The 23,957-nt window shown below is 40.6% G+C and overlaps 1 protein-coding gene across 2 annotated transcripts in view; it reads left to right on the top strand.

Annotated features, from left to right (window-relative positions):
• LOC143020616 (ankyrin repeat and MYND domain-containing protein 2) overlaps positions 1 to 22,001 on the top strand; it is a 28,568-nt gene extending 6,567 nt beyond the window's left edge. The window contains exons 4-6 of one of the 2 annotated variants that reach the window (XM_076177069.1): positions 13,253 to 13,387; positions 17,120 to 17,164; positions 20,964 to 22,001. In XM_076177069.1, the coding sequence (XP_076033184.1) occupies positions 13,253 to 13,387; positions 17,120 to 17,164; positions 20,964 to 21,575 (792 nt within the window). In that variant the 3' untranslated portion in view covers positions 21,576 to 22,001. The remainder of the gene's footprint in view (positions 1 to 13,252; positions 13,388 to 17,119; positions 17,165 to 20,963) is intronic. The other variant, XM_076177079.1, reaches the window with a different exon arrangement.
• The last annotated feature ends 1,956 nt before the right edge of the window (positions 22,002 to 23,957 follow it).

Below are 23,957 nucleotides of genomic sequence, written 5' to 3'. Positions count from 1 at the left end.
TTCTCCATTCACCCCTGTCTTCTGTCCTCTCCCGTCCTTCCTCAACAGACATTCCCCTCTTCCCCAAAGCCCCCTTCACCCCATCCATCCACTTCATCCTAGGACGTCCCCTCATGTTCACTCCCTCCACATCTGCCTTCCATACCTCTTTTACTAGTTTTTCTTCACTCATTCTTTCCATGTGTCCAAACCATCCTAATACTTTTTCATCAACCCTATCTCCCAACTCCCTTTCCACCCCTGTTCTCCTCCTCACCTCCTCATTTCTCACTCTATCTAGCCTAGTAACCCCCATCATACTTCTCAGACACCTCATCTCAAACACATTTAAACTCCTTCTCTCTTCCTCTCTTATGTTCCATGTTTCTGCCCCCATACAATGCTCTTGGCACAATCACTCCTTCATACAGCCTCCTCTTAGCATCCATTCCCAAATGTCTATTCCACATTACACTCTTTAATCCACCAAGGCATTTACTCGCTTCTCTCAATCTACATTCTACCTCCACCTTCACTCCACCTTTTCCTGCCATATTTGCAACCAAGTATCTAAAACTATCCACTTCCTCCAGTCGCTCTCCCTTAATGCTCACTTCCAGTCTACTGCCACTTTCACCCCTTGTACATCTCATCACCTTACTTTTACCCACATTTATCTTTAGCTTTCTTCTATCACATACTCTCCCAAACTCTGTCACCAACTTCCTTAGTCCCTCCTCCGATCCTGCCACAAGCGCAGTGTCGTCCGCAAACAACAGCTGGCTCACCTCCCACTTTTCTCCATTTTCTTTAACCATCTCCAATCCCTGACCCACTACCCTTGCATTTACCTCTCGCACTACCCCATCCATTTATAAGTTGAACAGCCAGGGCAACATAAAGCAAACCTTGACGAAGTCACACCTTTACCTCGAACCACTCACTTTCTCCATTTCTAATCCTGACACAAGCTCTACTACTCTCATAAAAACTCTTGACAGCTCCCAGAAGCTTTCCTCCTATCCCGTATATCTGCATACTCGTAACCTCCCATAGTGCCTTTCTGTCTACCCTATCGTAAGCCTTTTCCAGATTCATAAAAGCCCAAAAACCATCCTTCCCCTTTCCTATAGCTTTCTCACATATCTGTCTTACCACAAAAGATCTGATCTACACAACCTCTACCCGTTCTAAATCCACACTGTTCCTCTCCTAATCCTCTCAATCAAGATCCTCCCATAAGCCTTCCCAACTACACTTAACATTGCGTGTTGAAAAAAAGGATTGTGGTACTCCCCAAGGCAGTTGTAGCTCCTCTTGGGGATCGGTACCACCTGCGTAGAGCCGGTGGCCAGGTCTGGTTGCCGCCGTTTGGCCCTCAACTCTTGGGGTTGGGGGGTGGTCCCACAACGTAGGCTGCACAAATACAACACCTACAGACCATTTACACCATGAAACAAAAGTCCTCAAAATCAAGGACCACCTTGACATGTATATATATATATATATATATATATATGTATATATATATATATACATATATATATATATATACATATATGTGTATATATAAATATATATAGTATATATGCACACATATATATGTATATATACATATATATATATTTATATATATACACATATACACACACACACACATATATATATAAATATATAATATATATATATATATATATATATATATATATATATATATGTACATATACATGTATATATATATATATATATATATATATATATATATATATATATATATATATATGTGTGTGTACATATACATTTATATATATATACATATACATATATATATATATAAACTTATATATGTATATGTATATATACATTTATATATGCATGTGTATATATATATATATATATATATATATATGTATATTTATATATATATATATATATATATATACATGTATATATATTTTATATATATGTATATATATTTATATATATGTATATATATTCATATATATATGTACATATAATCATATATGTATATATATGTATATATACATATATACAGTATATATATATATATATATATATATATATATGTATATATACATATGTGTGTATATATATATATATGTGTGTATATATATATATATATATATATATATATATATATATATGTATATATACGTATGTATATATGTATATATACATAGATATATGTGTGTATGTATATATATATATATATATATATGTATATATGTATATATGTAATATATATATATGTATATATGTATATATATATATATATGTATGTATATATATATATATGTATATATATATATATATGTATATATGTATATATATATATATATATATATATATATATATATTATATATATATATATTTATATTTATCGTGCTCAAACAAGCCGTACCAAACCCCATCAAACGATGAATTATTTCATCCCAACACATAAATTTCAGCCTTCAATCTTCCTTCAAGTCAACTGCTTTGGTCGGAGTGGGGAAAGATTTCCGGTGTGCTTCAACCACTTGAAGGACGAAGTGTTTCAGCTCTTCGTTTCTAGTGAGTGACGCATTGAATTTGGACATGAGCGCCACTCCTCGCTCCGCCAAGTCGTTGACCACCTTCAGAGATCCAACAAGGCATCGAGAATGGCGGTACTCTTCGTCTCCTTCCCACTCCCCAGGATCTTTCCCCAGGAAATCCTCTGACAGCTGGAGGCACTTGAAGAATGTCATTGTGGCTGAGGTGACAAAATCCGAGAGGTCCTTCGAGCTGGCGGAGAGTGCTGGAAGCCTCTTCGGAGGGTTGTTTGGGGTTACCCTTTGAAGATTCATCACCGTTTTCTTCTTTTCTGCCACTGTGACTCGGTCGTCAAAGAAAGCAAGGACGACAAGCACTTCCGACACATACCACAAGTGGTGATTGAATGCGGTCGAAGCTACCTTGCCAATGGCTTTGATGGGGGAATGCCTCCAGGGCTTGAAGGGAGCCGAGATCGTTCTTCGGAGCGAAGATAGCGGAGGGGGCCTCGAACCAGTACTTCACGTAAACTTTTGTGATAAAGATGGCCACTTCCTCCAGATGGTTCCATGTCACTTCGCTCTGTGACGGCCGCCGAGAAGGTCCAGGTCGATCTTCGATGGGGTACTGGGTTTTGAAGAGAACTATCTTGAGTGTGTAGATGGCATGAGCCATCCATCTCGCCCGATGGATTGCTCCAGGCTGCTTGAATCGGATCCCTCCCGAGGGATGATCACCGAGAAAAATGATGGTCAGCTGGAGGAGTTCCTTGTAATCATTCCTCGGTTGTTGCTGCTGGAGCTGAGTCTTGCAGAACAAAATTACTTCCTCCTTCCATCCTTCGACCAGAGGTGTCAACTTCTCATTTTGAGCGCTCGTCGTGAATGAATTCTGGCAAATTCGGGGCCAGTAGTCGCGGAACTTGTCGAAGATGTCAATGCTCGGGGAGGCGGAAGTTACGAACATTCCGAACACCTTTTCCAAGGCGATTTCAGCCACATGATGCCGGCAGGCGAGATGAAGGAGATGCCGGCCGATTTCCTTTTCGAGGATGACACAGACCCCTCCTTTGTGGCCCGTGTTAGAGGCCGTTGTGTCGAAGCACAGCCCGCTGACTCGGTCTCTCACTCCCCATTCATCCACTGTCTCGAGAATCGCCGTTGCCATCACCGAAGCAGTCCCCAAACGAAGTTTCGGAATGGCAAGAAGCTTGACAATGTTGTCACTAGACACAAGGATAGGGAGTCGGTCGACGGTTTCCTTGCCGGGAAGGGAGAAGTCCTCCATGATCTTTCCGTCCCAGTGGAGAACTAGCGGGACTTGTGGGTTGAAGGCCTCCTTCATTTCAGCGGCCAGGGCAGCTCGGCACTTCATTCGAGCCCGCCGGATTCCACTGGGGCTGATGATTAGTGCCTCGACATCTTCGAGGCGGCTGGAGGATCCCATGGCGGAGATGTGCGCCGCCTTCCGGTCACTCACGTTCGTGCGGTCAAGAGCTGCCGCGACTTCTGGAGTCACAACTTGGACCACACCTCGAATTCCACGCTTCCGTTTTGGTGGGGAACATGCAGCAGCTCCAGCAGGCTCAAAATCTGAATCCGATTGTCCAGAATATTGGCTGTTTGACGAGGATGATGATTCCAATTGGACAGACAAGAAGGCCTCGGCAGATGAGAGCAAATATTTAACTTCGCTGCGCGACCTCTTAATATATACCGATTGTAAAATTATTACATCAACGACGTTTTCTTGTCAAACAAAACAAGTTAATACCCTGGAGAAAGATATTTGATTAATTTGAAATTTCGCCTATATACGATGGAAGCACCCTAATATATATACATATATATATATATATATATATATATATATATTCCTCTCTTTTGTAATGCCCCTTTGACCCTATCCATCCATCTCATCCTAGGACGTCCCCTCTTATTCACTCCTTCCACCTCTGTCTTCCACACTTCTTTTACTAATCTTTCTTCACTCATTCTTTCCATGTGTCCAAACCATCCCAATACTCTTTCATCAACGCTATCTCCCAGCTCCCTTTCCACCCCTGTTCTCCTCCTCACCACATTTCTCACTCTATCTAGCCTAGTAACCCCTATCATACTTCTCAGACATTTCATCTCAAACACATTCAAACTCCTTTTCTCTTCCTCTCTTATGTTCCATGTTTCTGCCCCGTACAGTGCTGTTGGCACAATCACTCCTTCATGTAACCTCCTCTTAGCATCCATTCCCAGATGTCTATTTCTTATTACACTTTTTAATCCACCAAGGCATTTACTAGCTTCTCTCAATCTACATTCTACCTCCACCCCCACTCCTCCCTTTCCTGCCACATTCGCACCCAAGTATCTAAAACTATCCATTTCCTCCAGTTTTTCACCCTTTATGATCACTTCCAGCCTGCTGTCACTCTCTCCTCTTGTACATCTCATCACCTTACTTTTGCCCACTTTTATCATCAGCTTCCTTCTTTCACACACCTTCTCAAACTCTGTCACTAACTTCCTCAGTCCCTCCTCTGGTCATACTGCAAACGCAGTGTCGTCAGCAAATAACAGCTGGGTCACCTCCCACTTTTCTCCATTTTCTTTAACCATCTCCAACCCCTGACCCACTACCCTTGCATTCACCTCTCGCACCACCCCATCCATGTATAAGTTGAACAGCCAGGGAGACAAAACACATCTCTGATGAAGTCCCACCTTTACCTCAAACTATTCACTCTCTCCATTTCTAATCCTAACACAAGCTCTACTACTCTCGTAAAAACTCTTGACTGCTCTTAACAGCTTTCCTCCTATCCCATATATCTGCAGTACCTCCCACAGTGCCTTCATGTCTACACTGTCGTAAGCCTTTTCCAGATCCATAAAAGCCCAAAAATATCCTTATCTTTTCCTATAGCTTTCTCACATATGTCTTACCACAAAAATCTGATCTACACAACTCCTACCTGTCCTAAAGCCACACTGTTCCTCACCAATTACTCCCTCTGTTCCTCTCCTAATCCTCTCAATCAAGACCCTTCCATAAGCCTTCCCAACTACACTCAAGCTGATCCCTCTGAAACTACTACACTCACACTTGTCTTTTCCCTAGTAAAGCGGAACTATACAGACACTCCTCCAGTCCTCTGGCACTCTACACTGTTGCTCACCAATTACTCCCTCTGTTCCTGTTCCTCTCCTAATCTTCTCAATCAAGACCCTCCCATAACCCTTCCCAACTACACTCAAGCTGATCCCTCTGAAACTACTACACTCACACTTCTCCCCTTTTCCCTAGTAAAGTGGAACTATACAGGCACTCCTCCAGTCCTCTGGCACTCTACCCTCCCTTGAACAAACATTATAACCTCACCAGCCAGTCCAAAATAACTGTACCTCCTTTCTTCAGACATTCTGCATGGCATCCATCCAACCCAGGTGCCTTACCTGCTCTCATCATCTTAACAACTGCTTTCACTTCATCCTCCCCTATTTCTCCTTCATTTTCCTCACTCATCACTCTCATTTTCTTAATGCTTCCCACTGCAACTCTTTCCCTCCCTATCCTCCTTCACATTTAGCAACTCCCTAAAATACTCTGCCCACCTTTCTCTCACTGCCTTCTCGTCCATTATCATCTCTCCATCTGCACCTTTTACCTTTTCTTCTCTACTTGATTCGCTTCCTCTTCCTCCTTTAATTTCCTTCCAAAACATCTTTTTATTACTTAAAAAAAAAAAAAAAAAAAAAAAAAAAAATATATATATATATATATATATCACACCACACACACAATGGAAAAACAAGAGAACATGAAAAGAAAATCAAAAAGGATAATTATAGAAGAGATCTGGAAAATAATAGCTTCCTACACAGAGTGGTGGATACCTGGAATAAATTAGATAAGGCAACAGTGTGTGCAAATTTGCACTATTCAAGAATTTAAGAACAAACTTGATGCTGAAATATACAAAGACAGGTCACCACGAGCATAGCTCCCTTTCCGTATAATACAACTAGGTAAAATACCCCATCTGGGGTATTGGCTGCATGTTATAGTGGCAAAGTAGCATGCAGTTGATACTTTAGGGTCCATATGGGGCGCCCCTATGGACCAAAGCCACACATCATTTTGTCTGTGATAGAGGAACTCTGTTCATAGAGAAATTATGACACTTTTATTCTACGACTGTCCCTCCTTTATGCTGTCCCCCAACCCCTTGTTACTGTCTTGTACAATTTCTCTGAATATTCATTTCCTTTTTTGCCTACCTACCCTGTGGTGGGGGCAAAAGAATACTGCCACCAAGTATTTCCACTTGGATCATAAGAGGCGAGAAAAAAGGGACGAGGATTGGGACCAGGCATCCTTCTCCCTGTAGCCCCACAGGGAACATTCCTAAAAAAAAAGTAAAGGCATAAGAGGGTCTAGGAGTTTTCCAACCAGCACCCTAAGGTTTGGGTCTTTTAATGTGTGTGGATGTGGTACAGATGAGAGTAAACAATTTTAGAATAGATACTTGTGCTTCTAAAATACCCGATTTCAGTAAAGCTCAGTTCATAGAACTACGTCAGGAGCTTCAGCTTACAGATTGGGAGGAAAAATTAAACGAAAGGCCTGTAGATCAGATGTGGGAAATATTTCAAAATACGCTCACTAAGATGATTCAAACTTACATTCCTTTTAAGGACAGACGTCCCCCAAATCAGGCTCGCCCAAAGTGGCTCGACAAAGAAACTGAAAAAAGTATTGCTAAAAAGAGACAGGCTTATAAGAAATATAAGTGCTCGGGTGCATCTAATGACTATGAAAGTTATGTATCAATACAGAGAGATTTAAAAAAGACAATAAGAAAAAGAAAACGACAATACGAAATGAACATCGCTGAGAAATCCAAAGAGAATCCCAAAGAATTCTATAGTTACATTAGAGATAAAAAGGTTGTTAGGAATCACATTGGTCCACTATTATCTGCTGACGGTCAACTTGAATATTCAAATGAAGGAATGTGTAATCTCTTAAACAATTATTTTAGCTCGGTATTCGTAAACGAAACACCTCAAAGTGAATTCCAAACTGAAACCTGTGAAAAGTCTGGGGTAAACTTACTCACTACGGTAAATATAACAAAAGAAACAATTAAAAGGTGTATAGACAAACTCAAAGTTAATAAAACACCAGGGCCTGACGGTTGGCATCCAAGAATCTTAAAGGAAATGAAAAATGAGATTGTTGTTCCATTAGAAATTATTTTCAAAAAATCCATCATATCCGGAGATGTCCCAAGAGAATGGAAGCTAGCTAACGTTACTCCCATATTCAAAAAAGGTGACAAAAAGAAACCAAATAACTATAGGCCTATTAGTTTGACTTCGATCGTAGGAAAAATAATGGAAACTATCATCAGAGATGCTATCGAATATCATTTAGAAAGTAACCGTTTGATAAATGATAGCCAACATGGTTTCAGACGGAAACGTTCTTGCGTGACTAACTTACTCGAATTCTACAACACAGTTGTCTCGAATTATGACAAAAGAAACAATATAGATTTAATATATCTAGACTTTGCAAAAGCTTTTGATACCGTCCCACACGAAAGACTACTTACTAAATTAGCTTTGCATGGAATAAGTGGTAGCCTATTAGGTTGGACTAGTAATTGGTTGAAAGGTCGAAAACAGAGAGTTGTTTTAAATGGAAAAACTTCTGGATGGAAAAGTGTTGCAAGTGGAGTTCCTCAGGGTTCCGTTCTTGGGCCACTTCTATTCATAGTATATATAAATGATATAGACCATGGACTAAAATCTACTGTTTCCAAATTTGCTGATGATACAAAACTGTGCGGAGTGGCAAATGATCACTCAAACCAATTAGATATTCAAGAAGATTTAGATAAATTACAGCAATGGTCTGAAAAGTGGCTAATGAAATTTAACACAAGTAAATGCAAGGTAATGCACATAGGTAAAAATAACAGCAAGTACGATTACAAGTTATTTGGAAATTCGTTAACAAAAGTGGATAGTGAAAAAGATCTCGGCGTAATTATCAATAACGACCTCAAATCATCCAAGCAGTGTATTTCAGCCTCTGAGAAAGCAAATAAGATTCTGGGATTGATTGCGCGATCTTTTGATTTCAAAAGTCCATCACTCATTAACAAGCTATATAAATCGTTAGTTCGTCCACATTTGGAATATGCTGTTTCCGTATGGTCACCGAATCTCATTAAAGACATTGACAGACTGGAAAAAGTACAACGGCGAGCCACAAAACTGATTCCAAATATCAAAAATAAATCATACGAAAATCGACTTAAGCACATGAATCTGTTTTCCCTAAAAAAGCGTAGACTCAGAGGTGACTTGATACAGGTCTTTAAGATTTTAAAGGGAATTGACAACATCAAAAGTGACCAAATTTTCACATTGAATGAGAATCAGACAAGAAACAATGGTCTCAAACTGTCCGGAAATAGATTCAATTTGGAAGTAGGTAGAAACAACTTTGCCAACCGTGTAGTTAATGAATGGAATAAACTTCCTGCACAGGTAGTGCAATGTAGTTCAGTTCGAAGCTTTAAGAATCATTTAGATAAATACCTAAGTAAGATGCTGTAATTATTATAATTTATGTTATATTATTTGTTTTTGTTTTGTTATAATTTGTCTGTGTGATTTTCATTTATTATTAGTTATATGTCAATTTATTATCATTTACTATTTACCTGTTTGTTTGTTATTCAACTATACCAATGCATTTATTTATGTATTTTAATTGTTATTTACATTGTTATAGTTTTAATTTATTATTAATATTTTTTTTTTTTTTTTTTTTTGCATCCGACCTAGATATGGATCAAAAGGTCTCCTGTCGGCATGCTTTGCCTTTGTAATCCTTTGTAATCCTTTGTATGTTTGTGAGAAGAAAGATGGATGTGTTGGCTTTGAGTGAATCTAAGTTGAGAGGGAAGGGCGAGTTTAAGTTTGGGAGTGTAAGTGGGAGGTTATTAGGAGTGAAGAGAGGGCAAGGGAGAGAAGGGGTGGCTATACTATTAAGTGAAGAGATAGGTAAATGTGTAGTGGAATGGAAGGAGGTTTCCTCAAGGATAATGTGGATGAAGGTGAAACTGTGAAGGGAGATGTGGGTCTTTGTAAGTGCATATGGGCCTGGAAGTGAGAAGAGTGTAGAAGAAAGGGAGGCTTTTTGGATAGATTTAAATGAGTGCATAGAGGGATTAGGGAGAAATGTCAATGTAATAGTACTGGGAGACCTTAATGCTAGGGTAGGAAATGAACCAAATGACGAAGTGGTTGGGAAATGTGGAGTTCCAGAAAAGAATTGTAGTGGAGATGTGTCTAGAAAGAGAGTTTGATGATAGCAAATACAGTGTTTTGGAAGAAAGTCAAGCATAAGTACACATGGGAGAGGGTGGTGGATGAAAGGGTGGTAGATAGAGCATTAATGGACTATGTAGTGGTAGATAGGAGTATAATAGGAAGAGTTAAGGATGTACATGTTCTAAGGGGAGAGGGTGGGGGAATATCAGATAATTTTTGGTGGAAGGTAAGTTGAGAGTGGAAGATAGATGGAGAAAGAGGAAAAAGACAAAAGGTAGGGAGGTGCTTAGAGTGAACTCCTTAAATGAAAAGGAGAAGGAGTACAAGAAGAAGCTGAGAGAGGAGTGGGAGGGAGTGAAGGATAGAGTAGAGCTAGAAGTGGAGGAGGAATGGGGATGGTTCAAGGAGAGAGTCACAAAGTGTGCAAGGATGGTGTGTGGAACAAGAAGGACAGGACAAAATAGAAGGGTAGTGAATGGTGGGATGAGGAAACAAAGAAGGTTGTAGAAGAGAAGAAGCGAGCTTTGACAGATTGGTTACAAAATAGGATGAGGGAGTCATATGAGAGGTACAAAGAAAAGAAGAGAAGTAAAGCACAAGGTAAAGGAGGCAAAGAGGAGAGCAGATGTGAAATGGGGTAAGAGTATGACAGAAAATTTTGAAATTAATAAAAAGATGTTTTGGAAAGAAATTAAGAGAGGAAGAGGAGGCGAATCAAGTAGAAAGAAAAGGTAAAAGGTGCAGATAGAGAGATGATAATGGAAGAGAAGACAGTAAGAGGAAGATGGGCAGAATATTTTAGGGAGTTGCTAAATGTGAAGGAGGATAGGGAGGGAAAGATAGCTGCAGTGGGAAGTGTTAAGAAAATGACCATGATGAGTGAGGAAAATGGAAGAGAAATAAGGAAGGATGAAGAGAAGGCAGTTGTTAAGATGATGAAAGTAGGTAAGGCACCTGGTCTGGATGGATGCCATGCAGAATGTCTAAAAAAGGAGGTACAGTGATGGTGTACTGGCTGGTGAGGTTATTTAATGTTTGCTGGAGAGAGGGTAGAGTGCCAGAGGACTGCCTGTATAATTCCACTTTCCAAGGGAAAAGGGGACAAGTGTGAGTGTAGTAGTTTCAGAGGGATTAGCCTGTTAAGTGTAGTTGGGAAGGCTTATGGGAGGATCTTGATTGAGAGGATTAGGAGAGGAACAGAGGGAGTAATTGGTGAGGAACAGTGTGGATTTAGGATGGGTAGAGGTTGTGTAGATCAGATTTTTGTGGTAAGAGAGATATGTGAGAAAGCTATAGGAAAGGGGAAGGATGTATTTTGGGCTTTTATGGATCTGGAAAAGGCTTATGATAGGGTAGACAGGAAGGCACTGTGGGAGGTTTTGCGGATATACGGGATAGGAGGAAAGCTTCTAGGAGCAGTCAAGAGTTTTTACGAGAGTAGTAGAGCATGTGTCAGGATTAGAAATGGAGAGAGTGAGTGGTTCGAGGCAAAGGTGGGACTTTGTCAGGGATGCGTTATGTCGCCCTGGCTGTTCAACTTGTACATGGATGGGGTGGTGCAAGAGGTAAATGCAAGGGTGGTGGGTCAGGGATTGGAAATGGTTAAAGAAAATGGAGAAAAGTGGGAGGTGAGTCATCTGTTGTTTGCAGACGACACTGTGCTTGTGGCAGGATCGGAGGAGGATTTGAGGAAGTTGGTGACAGAGTTTGGGAGAGTGTGTGAAAGAAGAAAGCAGAAGATAAATGTGGGTAAAAGTAAGGTGATGAGATGTACAAGGGGTGAAAATGACAGCATTCTGGAAGTGAGCATTAAGGGAGAGCGACTGGAGGAAGTGGATAGTTTTAGATACTTGGGTGCAAATGTGGCAGGAAAAGGTGGAGTGAAAGTGGAGGTAGAATGTAGATTGAGAGAAGCTAGTAAATGCCTTGGTGGATTAAAAAGTGTATTACAGGGGTGAATGGAGAATGGTTGTATATGGATGATGTTGTGATGCATGAGGTAGAATGGGTTTGGGATGGGGGGTGAGATAGTACGTGTGAGCAAAATTTGACACAGCCTGAAGGGATTTCTCCTCGTCTTCTCCTTTTATGCATGGGGGGACAGAGAGAGGGGGGTTGCCGATTTAATGAAGAGGCCATGCTGTGTATGAGCTGTGTCTTGTGACACTGCTTCTGACCCAGGGCAGTGTACAAGGTGCAGGGATGACCCGTCATCCTGGAGGTGCTAAGATGGGAGGGAGGGTGGAGGGGAGTGGAGTGTATTTAGGGATGGAATGGGTGGGAATGATTTTATGCCTTTTTATTTTTGGCTACCTCCCTTGTAAGGGGGAAAAAGCCTTGGTATATGTATGTAAAATACACACACACACACACATGACTTGTCCTATGACAAACAGATAAACAAAATTGTCGGAGAATCCTACAATTTGCTAAGATCAATAAAAGTGGCATTTACATATTTGGACAAAGAAATTATTTAAAAGATATTGGTCACACTGATAAGGCCTAGACTAGAATATGCAGCAGCATTGTGGTCACCCAGTACCAAAAAGAATATAAAGAAAATAGAAAGAATCCAGAGAGCAGCAACAAAAATGGCACCTGCACTTGCCAACTTGTCATATGAGGAGAGATTGGCTAAACTTGAGTTACCGACTCTGGAGCAAAGAAGAGAGGGGTGACCAACTGACCATCTACAGAATCATGAAAAGCACAGAAATACTTGATAGAGAGGACTTTTTAAACTGGAACAAGAGAAGCACAAGAGGACATGGAAAGTAAAAAAAAAAAAATAACATAGCTACAGAAGAGATCTGAAGAAAACAGTTTTCCACATAGAGTGGTGGACACTTGGAACAAACTGGACAATGAAATAGTGTGTGCAAAAACCATTCATGAGTTTAAGAGCAAACTAGATACTGCGAGATACAAAGGCAGGACACCACAAGCGTAGCTCCCCTTCCCACAAAATACAACTAGGTAAATACACATACACACACACACATTATCATCTTGCTCTGTATTTCCTCCCTCTTAAAACGCAAGGAAAACTGACAACTGGTGACTTCTTTCCTTTTACTTTCAGCTGATGACAGAAATACTAACATAAAACAGACATAAGTCCAAAATTTCTTTCCAGAGATATCTATGGGAGGGCCCAGAGACCATTACCAAATGCTGTGGGGGCTGTGGAATAAGAAATAACAATTGAATTGATATGCATGGAAGAAACAAGTTCATGAATCATTAGTTTGATAATAAATTATCCAAGCCAATTTGTAAGCATGGATATTAGAAGTTGGGTCACCTGTAACCCAGAGCCTATATAATGTGTAATGTGTGTTTGATATAGAAACTTATCATGGCATTTTTAACATTTTTCTTTCAGGTTACACTACACCCAGTTCATATTGCCCTGACACTCGAGAAGTCTCAGGTATTGATGGACAATATTGTTAAAGCCTACAAAGTCTTGGATCTCTTGTGTGAGAAAGAATACAAACGTCAGGAAAATGTAAATGAGGTAATTCAGAGCTTTTAGTGTTTATGCCTGTTTTCTGTTGCTATACATATAATAACAGATATGTATAGAAAGACTGTAGTTCCACCCTTCATATGTATTTGTCAGAGTCAATACACATTTTTGCCTTGATTCATCATGAGAGGAATATATATATATATATATATACAGTAAGTCCTCGTTATATGGTACATATGCGTTCCTGAAAACCTTACCACAAATTGAAATGACCTTATACCGAACCCATTATAACATGTTATAATAGGATATGGCAGAAGTACCTTCACCCTGCTCTTTCCTCTTCAAAACACAAGTGGATACCGTATCTGAATTTTTCTTACCGTAAATAGAATCGAGGGTAGTAATTGCCAAATACCGTAACTGTGAATTTACCGGATAAAGAATTACCGTATAAGGAGGACTCACTGTGTGTGTGTGTGTGTATATATATATATATATATATATATAAGGGGGTCCTTAATGCCCTCATCCCACCCCATTTAGTCATTTTTTTGTAACATGCAAGGGAATATACTGGCACAATTCTTGTTTCCCATCATAGGCTGCTAGGAATAAATGATGTTTGAGTCATATGGTTGGTAAAGGAAACTTAAGGAGGGTGGCAGAAAAGTGGTTGATGTACAGGCAAGATTCAGTTTGATTTAATGCTATAAATTTCCTCTCTGAGGAGGTTAGGATAGTGGCTCCCTCTGGAGGACTTTTTGAAGCTGAGTTTAATGTAGCCTTGCCATAAAATCGTTTATTAGACAGCTTGAACTGCCTCCACTCCTGACCTCTGCTACAAGTTACAGCACTAATCTACTTGGCCAGTGAAATGTATGTTTTTACTAGTAGGAAATAAAGCAGGTAGAAAGTTAGAGATACTTGGGAACTGATGTATAAGAATGTAATACCTGAGGAAGTGATAGGTAATAGAGTGAGAGAGGAAGATAAGGTGGGAGTTACCCTGAGAACAATATTTGTATGGTGAAATAAATGTTAAGTGGAATGACAAAAGGAAAGTATGAAGCAGTAGTTGTGGCAATTGTTATGTAAGACCTGGGTTATAAGTGCAAGATAGATAAGTTCTGTGGAGGCAGTGGAAGTTAAATTGAAATCGGAGAGCTATATATAGAGGTAGGAAATATAACAGTAAGAAATCAAAAGATTCTTGAAAGGACTGGGGTACCGATGAGATTGGGAGAAAGAGTTGTCTGTGAGAAGAATTTGAGGACTAAAGTGACAATTTGCTCCATGAGAGGGGTGCATGTGTGGTAAACTAGCAGAATTGCTTTGGAAGAAACATGGTTCAATTTTCAATTGGTTTAATCAAGAAGTAGTGAAAATGATAAATGTGATGGGACTGATGTATGTTCTTTTGCCTTGCTGTGCTTTGCCACCTATTTGTGCATATAATGATATACAAGCTGAAAGAAATCTGAATAAATGTACAGTTCTGTATTCACTCACTGGCCAAGTGGGTTAGAGCATCGCTACTTGCAATGGAGGTCGAGATGATGGCAGTTCAAACCCTGTCAATGGTGAGTTGGATCAAGAGCATGGTTCATTATATTTCACACTACAAAGTCCTCTGGTAGTGAGAAGATTGTAGAGGACAGGGAGGCTTTTTGGGATAGATTTAAATGAATATCTAAAGAGTTTTAGGAGGAATGTCATTGTAATGGTATTGGGAAATCTCAATGTCAGAGTAGGGGAAAAAACAATAGATGGAGTAGTTGGGAAGTTTGGGAGTACCAGGTAAAAATCATAGTAGAGTTAATGGTGGATATGTGTTTAGAAAAAACTGATGGTAGCTAACACAGTGTTTAGGAAAAAAGTCAAGCATAAGCACACATGGGAGATGGTGGATGGAAGGGTGGTTGGTAAAGCATTAATGGACTATGTACTATAGTGATATCCAGGAGAAGAGTAGGAGTTCTGGATGTCCATGTTCTTACAGGAGAGAGCAGGGAATATCAGGTAATTTTTTTGGTGGAAGATAAGTTGAGAATGGAGAATAGGTGAAAAAAGAACAAAAAAGCAGAAGGTGGGGAGGTGCTTAGAGTCAACTGTTCCAGTGAGAAGGAAAAGGAGCTGGAGTACAAGGAGAAGCTGAGATAAGTGTGGGAAGTGAAGGGTGAAGGATAAAGCACAGGTAGGAGTGGAAGAGGAATGGGGGTGTTTCAAGGTAGAAGTGACAAGGTGTGCAGAGATAGTAGGAGGAACAAGGAGGATGGGAGGGAATAGAAGGAAGGGTAGTGAGTGGTGGCATGATAAAGTGAAGAAGGTTGGAGAAGAGAAGAAATAAGCATTCATGGACTGGTTGCAAAGTAGGATGAGAAAAACATATGAGAGGTACAAAGACAAAAAAACACAGAAGTAAAACATAAGATAATGGAGGTAAAGGGAGCAGATGTAAATGGAGAGGAGTATGACAAAATTTTTAAAGTAATAAAAAGATGTTTTTAAAAGAAGTTAATAGGAAGGGGAGATGATACAGGTAGAGAAGAAAAGATAAAAGGCGCAGATGGATAGATGTTAATGGAAGAGGAGGCAGTAATGGGAAGATGGGCAGAGTAATATAGAGAGCTGTTGAATGTGGAGGATATGGAATTGATAATAGCAGTGGAAGGTGCCAAGATAATAATAGTGATAGGAAAGGAAAATTGAGGAGAAGGAAAGATGAGGTACAAGTAGTTTTGAAAATGATGAGAGCAGGAAAGGGACCTGGGTTAGATGGGTGTTATGTGGAGTGTGAATAAGTGATGTACAGTAATAATGGACTGACTAGTGAGGTTGTTTAATGTGTGTCTAAGGGAGGGTACATTACTGGAGGACTGGAGGGACAAATGTGAGTGTAGTACTTTCAGAGGGATCAGTTTGTTGAGTGTAATTGGAAAGACTTATGGAAGGGATTTAACTGAGAGGATTAGGAGAGGAACAGAGGAAGTAACTGGGTAGGAACAGTGTGAGTTTAGGGAAAGTAAGGGTTGTGTGGATCTGATTTTTATGGTAAGGCAGATATGTGAAAAAGCTTTAGCAAAAGGTAAGGATGTTTTTTTGGGCCTTTATGGATTTGGAAAATGTTTATGGCAGGGTAGAGAGGAAGACCCTGTGTGAGTTTTTGCAGACATACGGTATGGAAAGCTGCTAACCCTTAGTATATGATGATACTGATGTCGGCATCATGAGGTGTGAGTGGGTCTGTGAGGATCCAAGCATCAGTATTCTGATTATATTTATTTTGTGGTTATAGCTGAGTGACCCCCATATTCTGTGAATGGGCTTGATTGTGTGTTCTGTGGTTATCAATATTCAGGGTGAAAGAGAAGGAGTATTACAGCTGTGACTTTATATTTTATAATGCATGTATTGTGATGCATCATTGTGCATCAGGCAGCCTACAATGAGCATGAGTATTCAACTTGTATTGATAGGTTAAGGGCAATCAAGAGTTTTTACAAGAGTAATAGAACCTGTGTTAGACTTGGAAATTGAGAGTGGGCGGTTTGAGGTACAGTCCCAATCATGGAAGATGTGACCTATAAACAAATGTAACAAAATATGGTGGTATGGTTAGAAAATGTATTAAAAAAAAAATCAAGTATTCACAAGTTTAATCATTTGTCATGTCACCTTGAGTACTTGTTGGAGTCTTCTAGGGATAGATCTAACCAAATTTGCTAAATAATCCATATGTATGTCCTGCCAAAGCTTAACTATGCTTTCCTCCAGTGCGATAATGGATATGGACATCTCTGGAATGACGTGGCTTATAAGGTAATCCCAGCAGTTCTTTATAGGAGTCAGGTCTGGAGAGTTTCCAGGGCAATCCAAGATGGAAACATTAGCACTTTTCAAGTACTCGTACACCACTCTAGCATTGTGACGGGGCATTGTCATGCATAAACTAGACCCCCTCATGTTTCTCAAAAAAATGGTAACATGTACTCTTAACACCTGGAGGTAATTACTGGCATGCATAGTTGTGCTTTTTGGCAGGAAGTACAATCCTCCTGCATCCTCTGCACCACTAAACACACCCCAGACCAGGACATAATCAGGGTGTTTCACACTTTGTACTGTGTACTGTCAGGCATATCTGTTGGACCCCTCTGGCCTCCTAACACGTGCACCCTGCACTGTCACTACCTGAAAAGTAGTTTCATCTCTAAATAACACATTTAACCATTTATTTTCTTCCTAGTGTTCATACTTTTTGTCAAACCCAAGTTATTTTTTTTTCTTCATCTTGGGATGTTAAAAGTGGTTGTACTGCTACACAGAGAGGAGGGAGACCCAGGTCCTTCTGCAGCCTTCATTGTACAGTTGGCGAGCTCACATTTCTTAGCAGCTCAGATTCTGAGGTTGAAATTAAGGGATTTTTTTTTATCAATTCTTCAGCACCATATCAGTCCTCTCACTTGTCTTCATAGAAGATCCAGGATGGGGTTTTGGGGGTGCCAAGATGCACAGGACACTTTGTGTTGGGTAGTTTGCAGGGAAATTTCTTAATAGGCTTATTTTCCAAGTAAATGCAGAAACTACTTGTGTGACTGCCAGAGGCACATTGAGGTGAGAGTAAATTAGCAACAGGTAGCTGGAGCTCTGCCCAGATGCCAGAAGTCACTAGGTGATTGGTACATACATACATATACCAAGGCTTTTTTCCCCCTTACAAGGGGGGTAGCCAAAAAGGACAAGGCACAAAAACATTCCCACCCATTTCATCCCCGAAAACACTCCACACCCCTCCACCCTCCCTCCCATCTTAGCACCTCCTAGATGACGGGACATCCCTGCACCCTGTCCACTGCCCTGGGTCAGAAGCAGTGTCGCAGGACACAGCACATCCACAGCAAGGCCGCTTCATTAAATCGGCGACCCCCCCCTCTCCGTCCCCCCATATAAAGGAGAGGACGGTGAGAAATCCCTTCGGGCTGCGTCAAAACTTTTGCTCACACACACTACCTCACCCCCATTCCCCCGTCCAATCCACCTCATGCATCACAACATTTTCCATATACAACCATTCTCCATTCACCCGTCTTATGTCCTCTCCCATCCTTCCTCAACCGACATTCCCCTCTTCCCCAAAGGTGATTGGTACAGATGATTTTTGTGGTTCTTTGGCCATGAATGTGTTACTCCATCTGCATTGATTTCTATGGGCAGGTCACTTCTCCCATGACCACCACTGTAAAGGTGGGACTATGTCAGGGATGTATCATGTCACCATGGTTGTTCAATGTGTACATGGATGGGGTGGTGTGGAAGGTAAATGCAAGGGGACAGGAGGTGGTTAAGGAAAATGGAGAAAGGCGGGAGATGAGCCAGTTGTTGTTTGCTGATGATGCTGCATTTGTGGCAGGGTCAGAGACAGGATTATGGGAGTTAGTGACAGATTTTGGGAAGGTATGCAATAGGAGAGTTGAAGGTAAATGGGTAAAAGGTGATGAGATGTACTAGGGAAGAGGATGGCAGCAATTTGGAAGTAAGTCTAAAAGGAGAGAGGCTGGAGGAATTGGATAATTTTAGGTATTTGGGGTTACATGTGGCAGGAAAGGGAGGAGTGGAGGTAAATTATAGATTGAAAGAAGCAAGTCAATGCCTTGGGGGATTGACAGGTGGCATGAGAAATAGGCATTTGGTAATGGATGCAAAGAGGAGAGTATTTGAAGGGGTTATTATGCGGATAGTTTTAGATATTTGGGTGCAAATGTGGCAGGAAAGGGTGGAGTGAAGGTGGAGGTAGAATGTAGATTGAGAGAAGCGAGTAAATGCCTTGGTGGTTTAAAAAGTGTAATGAGGAATAGGAATCTGGGAATGGATGCTCAGAGGAGACTGTATGAAGGAGTGATTGTGCCAACAGCACTGTATGGAGCAGAAACATGGAACATGAGAGAGGAAGAGAGAAGGAACTTGAATGTGTTTGAGATGAAGTGTCTGAGAAGTATGATGGGGGTTACTAGGCTAGATAGAGTGAGAAATGAGGAAGTGAGGAGGAGAACAGGGGTGGAAAGGGAGCTGGGAGATAGGGTGGATGAAAGAGTATTAGGATGGTTTGGACATATGGAAAGAATGAGTGAAGAAAGACTAGTAAAGGAGGTATGGAAGGCAGATGTGGAGGGAGTGAACATGAGGGGATGTCCTAGGATGAGATGGATGGATGGGGTGAAGGGGGCTTTGGGGAAGAGGGGAATGTCTGTTGAGGAAGGACGGGAGAGGACAGAAGACAGGGGTGAATGGAGAATGGTTGTATATGGAAAATGTTGTGATGCATGAGGTGGATTGGACGGGGGAATGGGGGTGAGGTAGTGTGTGTGAGCAAAAATTTTGACGCAGCCCGAAGAGATTTCTCCCCATCCTCTCCTTTATATGGGGGGACGGAGAGGGGGGTCGCCGATTTAATGAAGCGGCCTTGCTGTGTCCTGCGACACTGCTTCTGACCCAGGGCAGTGGACAGGGTGCAGGGATGACCCGTCATCTAGGAGGTGCTAAGATGGGAGGGAGGGTGGAGGGGTGTGGAGTGTTTTCGGGGATGAAATGGGTGGGAATGTTTTTGAGCCTTGTCGTTTTTGGCTACCCCCCTTGTAAGGGGGAAAAAAGCCTTGGTATATGTATGTATGTATGTATTATGCTAATGGCACTGTATGGGGCAGAGACTTGGAATTTAAGAGAGGCAGTGAGAAAAAGTTTAAATGTGTTTGAGATGAAATGTCTAAGAAGTATGGTAGGGGTTACAAGGTAGAGTGAGAAACAAAGTGAGGAGGAGAGTGGGAGTGGAAAAGGATATATCAGATAGGGCCGATGAAAGAGTATTGGGATGGTTTGGACACATGGAAAGAATGAGTAAAGAAAGATTAGTAAAAGAGGTGTGAAAGGCAGGGGTGGATGGAGTGATCTTGAGGGGATGACCAAGGATGAGATGAATGGATGGGGGTAAAAAGGGTGTTGAGCAAAAGGGGAATGTCTGCTGAGCAAGGAAGGGAGAAGGGGAGATGGGGTGAGTGAAAAATGACTGTATATAGATGATACTGTGATGCAAAGAAGGGAGGTGGGATTGGTTATGTTGAACGATATTTTGACACATCCTGAGAGGAGTTCTCCTCATCTTTTCCTTTTCTGCATAAAGGGATGGAGAAGGGAGAGGGTCACTGGTTAAATGAAGTGGCTTTGCTATGGATGTACTGTCTTGCTACATTGCCTCTGACCCAGGGCAGTGGATGGGATGCAGGGATGACCCTTCATCCATGGAGAGCTAAGATGAGAGGAAAGAAAGGGTGGCGGATGGGTATGGGTGCAAGTGGGTATGCGCCTTTTGACATGGCTACCTTCCTTATAAGGGGGAGAAAGCCCTTGGTATATAGATAGACAAAATCCTCTGTAAGGGGTACTGTCCTAGCTTCCTGATAGGGGGAGTTTGTGAAATTAAACTGAACCATCAATTGTGAAATGTATTTTTTGACTGTATGTTAACTTACACAACATGTGTGTGTGTTATACTCATTCATGTGTATGCATGCCTTTATGTTTTCATAAGAACATAAATATGTGATCATATTTTCTTTCATTTCAGGTCATAAGCATGAAGTTCCATTACCTCTCTCAAGTTCTCAAGACTCTAGAAAAGGAAATGAAAAAGATTGATGAGGAAGAGGAAGGCAAGAAAGAAAAGGTGTGTTTGTTTGAGAGCATAATCAAAAAGTGGCTTAGAGCCAATGCTGATGGTATTCAGGAACATCAGGAGTTTTTCATTCGGGAATGCATTAAGTCCTTCCCATGCGTAGAAATGCCCCTTTTCATGCAGCTTGTTCGAAATATTACCAGTTCCAGATTTGGAGAATGTGATGCTTTAAATGTTCTTAGTGGTGCCATTAATGGTCAGAGAGCCTTCCAAGATGAAAAGTCTTGTTTTACCTGCGGGTTAGAGAGCAAAAGTGCCAAGAAGTGTAGCAAGTGCAAAGTAGCTCAGTACTGTGACCAACTGTGCCAGCGTCTCCACTGGAGCACTCACAAAAAATTCTGTGCCAAACTTGCTGAAGAGCACCAGAGGAGACAGAAGCAACTTGAAGAGGCAGAAAAAGAGAAGGCGGCAAAGGAAGCAGAGAAGGATGGCAAGGAAAACAAAGAGAATGAACCATCATCTAAGTCATCTAATGTACAGCAAGAGAAAAAAGAGAATCCATAGTTATTCATGTCAACAAATTAAAGAAAATATTTTATGGTACCAAAATATATATGTAGACTATTATTTTACAAATAATGTTTGAGGGATGAATGAGTGAAAGAAATGTTGAATTAATGTGTGAAATTTACTGTGTTGATACTTTGACCAACTTTGTGTATGTCATCATTAAGAATGATTAAACGAGACTTGGAATGTGAGTCCTATACTGTAATTATTGGTTGTTTTCTTTGTCCATAAGAGTTGATTGGTTTAAACTGTTATTACCTGCTGGTGCTTTGCTTTTTTTAGGAATGTCCCCTTTGGGGCTACAGGAAGAAGGATGCCTACACTTATCCCTGTCCCATTTTTGTTGCCTTTTGCAACTCAGGTGGGAACACTTGGTGGCAGTATTCTTTTCCCCCACTACAGGGTTTGGCAAAAGAAAAATATTCAGAGAAGTGGTACAGGACAGTATCAAGAGTGGGAGACAATAATGGAGGGACAGTCACAGTATAATAAAGTATCATCTTTTCTCTATGAATAGAGATTTCCTCTACCACAGACAAAATTACATGTGGCTCTGGTATGTAGGGGTGCCCCATATAGATCCTAAGTATCAGCTGCATGCTACTGAGCAGCTTTTAACCCCACAATGACATGCAGCCAATACCCCAGACAGGGGTTAATGGGAGTGGAGTATGTGGGGATGGAATGGATGGGGGTGGTTTCTATGCATTTGTTTTTTGGCTACCTCCCTTGTAAGGGGGGAAAAGCCTTTGGTATGTATGTATCTGGTGCTTAATTTCAATAAGGGATCTCATGGTAAAGGTAGGATTAAATGTGTAATTATGAGTACATCAGACACTTTTTTGCAAGTGACATTTCTGTAGAAGTCATTTTGCTCATTGTAGTTTGAGGGTCTTTTCAACAAATATCTTGCTTCACGAGTTTTCAATCCTGGTCAGAGGCAAGTTGTGATGTAATACAAACATAGCATAAAGATCAAAGGATAGGGTTTGTCCACTGTCACTAATGTGATAAACCTCTTTTGGACCATCAGGTCATTTTTGGCATGACAAAATGAGTGTGTTTTCTATTGTGTTGCCTGACATCTGTTCTGGTTTATGGTTCATGTGCTGGTTGTGAAGATAACCAAAGATCCTGTTAGGCTCCAAACTAGCTAAAGCTCCATAAGTAATGTTTGTGTATGTTCATTATCATTGTTGTTGTTTTCAACACCTAGACTGGCCAAGCAGTCCTGTCTCCATGAGGAATGCTATTGCAGAAATAGGATTTTCCCACAAATCCCTTATAATGTATACATGTTGGTGGTGTGCATAATTGTGTACAATCCAGTCTTCCATAATGTGTTGTGTAGTATGGGGTAAAGTGTCCATGTATGTGATGATGTCAACCAGCCTCTTATGGTAATTTAGAAGGGCTGGATGGGGGCCAGGTGGACTCAGTCCTTTTAGGGAAGAGTGTATTCAAAGGGATGGCTATCAGGGGGTCTTGCATGCAGCAATGTTCATCACTGTGATTGGGTGAGGTTAAAAAATATGATGCTATGTATTTGTGACATTATATGTATATATATATATATATATATGACATTATGTATTATGGGGCACCCCTATGGACCAGAGTCACACATCATTTTGTCTGTGATAGAGGAAATCTCTGTTCATGGAGAAATGATGATACTTTATTATACTGCGACTGTCCCTCCTATAAGCTGTCTTCCATCCCTTGTTACTGTCCTGTACAATTTCTCTGAATATTCACTTCCTTTTTTGCCTAGCCCTGTGATGGGGGAAAAGAATACTGTCACCAAGTATTCCCAGTTGAGTCGTATGAGGCAACAAAAAATGGGATAGGACTAGGCCTCCTTCTCCCTGTAGCCCCCAAAGGGGATATTCCTAAAGAAAGTGAAGGCATAAGAGAGTCTAGGAGTTTTCCAACCAGTACCCTAAGGTTTGGGTCTTCTAATGTGCATGGATGTGGTACACATGAGAGTAAAAGGGAAGAGATAGACAGTATGTTTGTGAGAAGAAAGATGGATGTGTTGACAATGAGTGAGAATCCAACAGGAAATAATGGTCTCAAACTGTCAGGAAATAGATCTGATTTGGAAGTGGGTAGAAACAACCTCACCAACTATGTAATTTTAATGAATGGAATAAAGTTCCTGCAGAGGCAGTGGAATGTAGTTTGGTTCAAAGCTTTAAGATTCATTTAGATACACACCTATGCAAGATGCCTGCCATTTGTTTTATATTATTTATTTGTTTGTTATTATTTGTCTGTTTATTGCTATTTCCTTGATTATCATTTATTATTATTTATCTGTCAATTTGATATTATTTACTGTTTACCAGTTTTTTTATTATTTAACTTTACCTA

The sequence above is a fragment of the Oratosquilla oratoria genome, chromosome 3 (assembly GCF_046742065.1).
Source record: "Oratosquilla oratoria isolate Oo_2021 chromosome 3, ASM4674206v1, whole genome shotgun sequence".
NCBI lineage: Eukaryota > Metazoa > Arthropoda > Malacostraca > Stomatopoda > Squillidae > Oratosquilla > Oratosquilla oratoria.
This window is presented reverse-complemented; position numbering and strand designations above follow the sequence as displayed.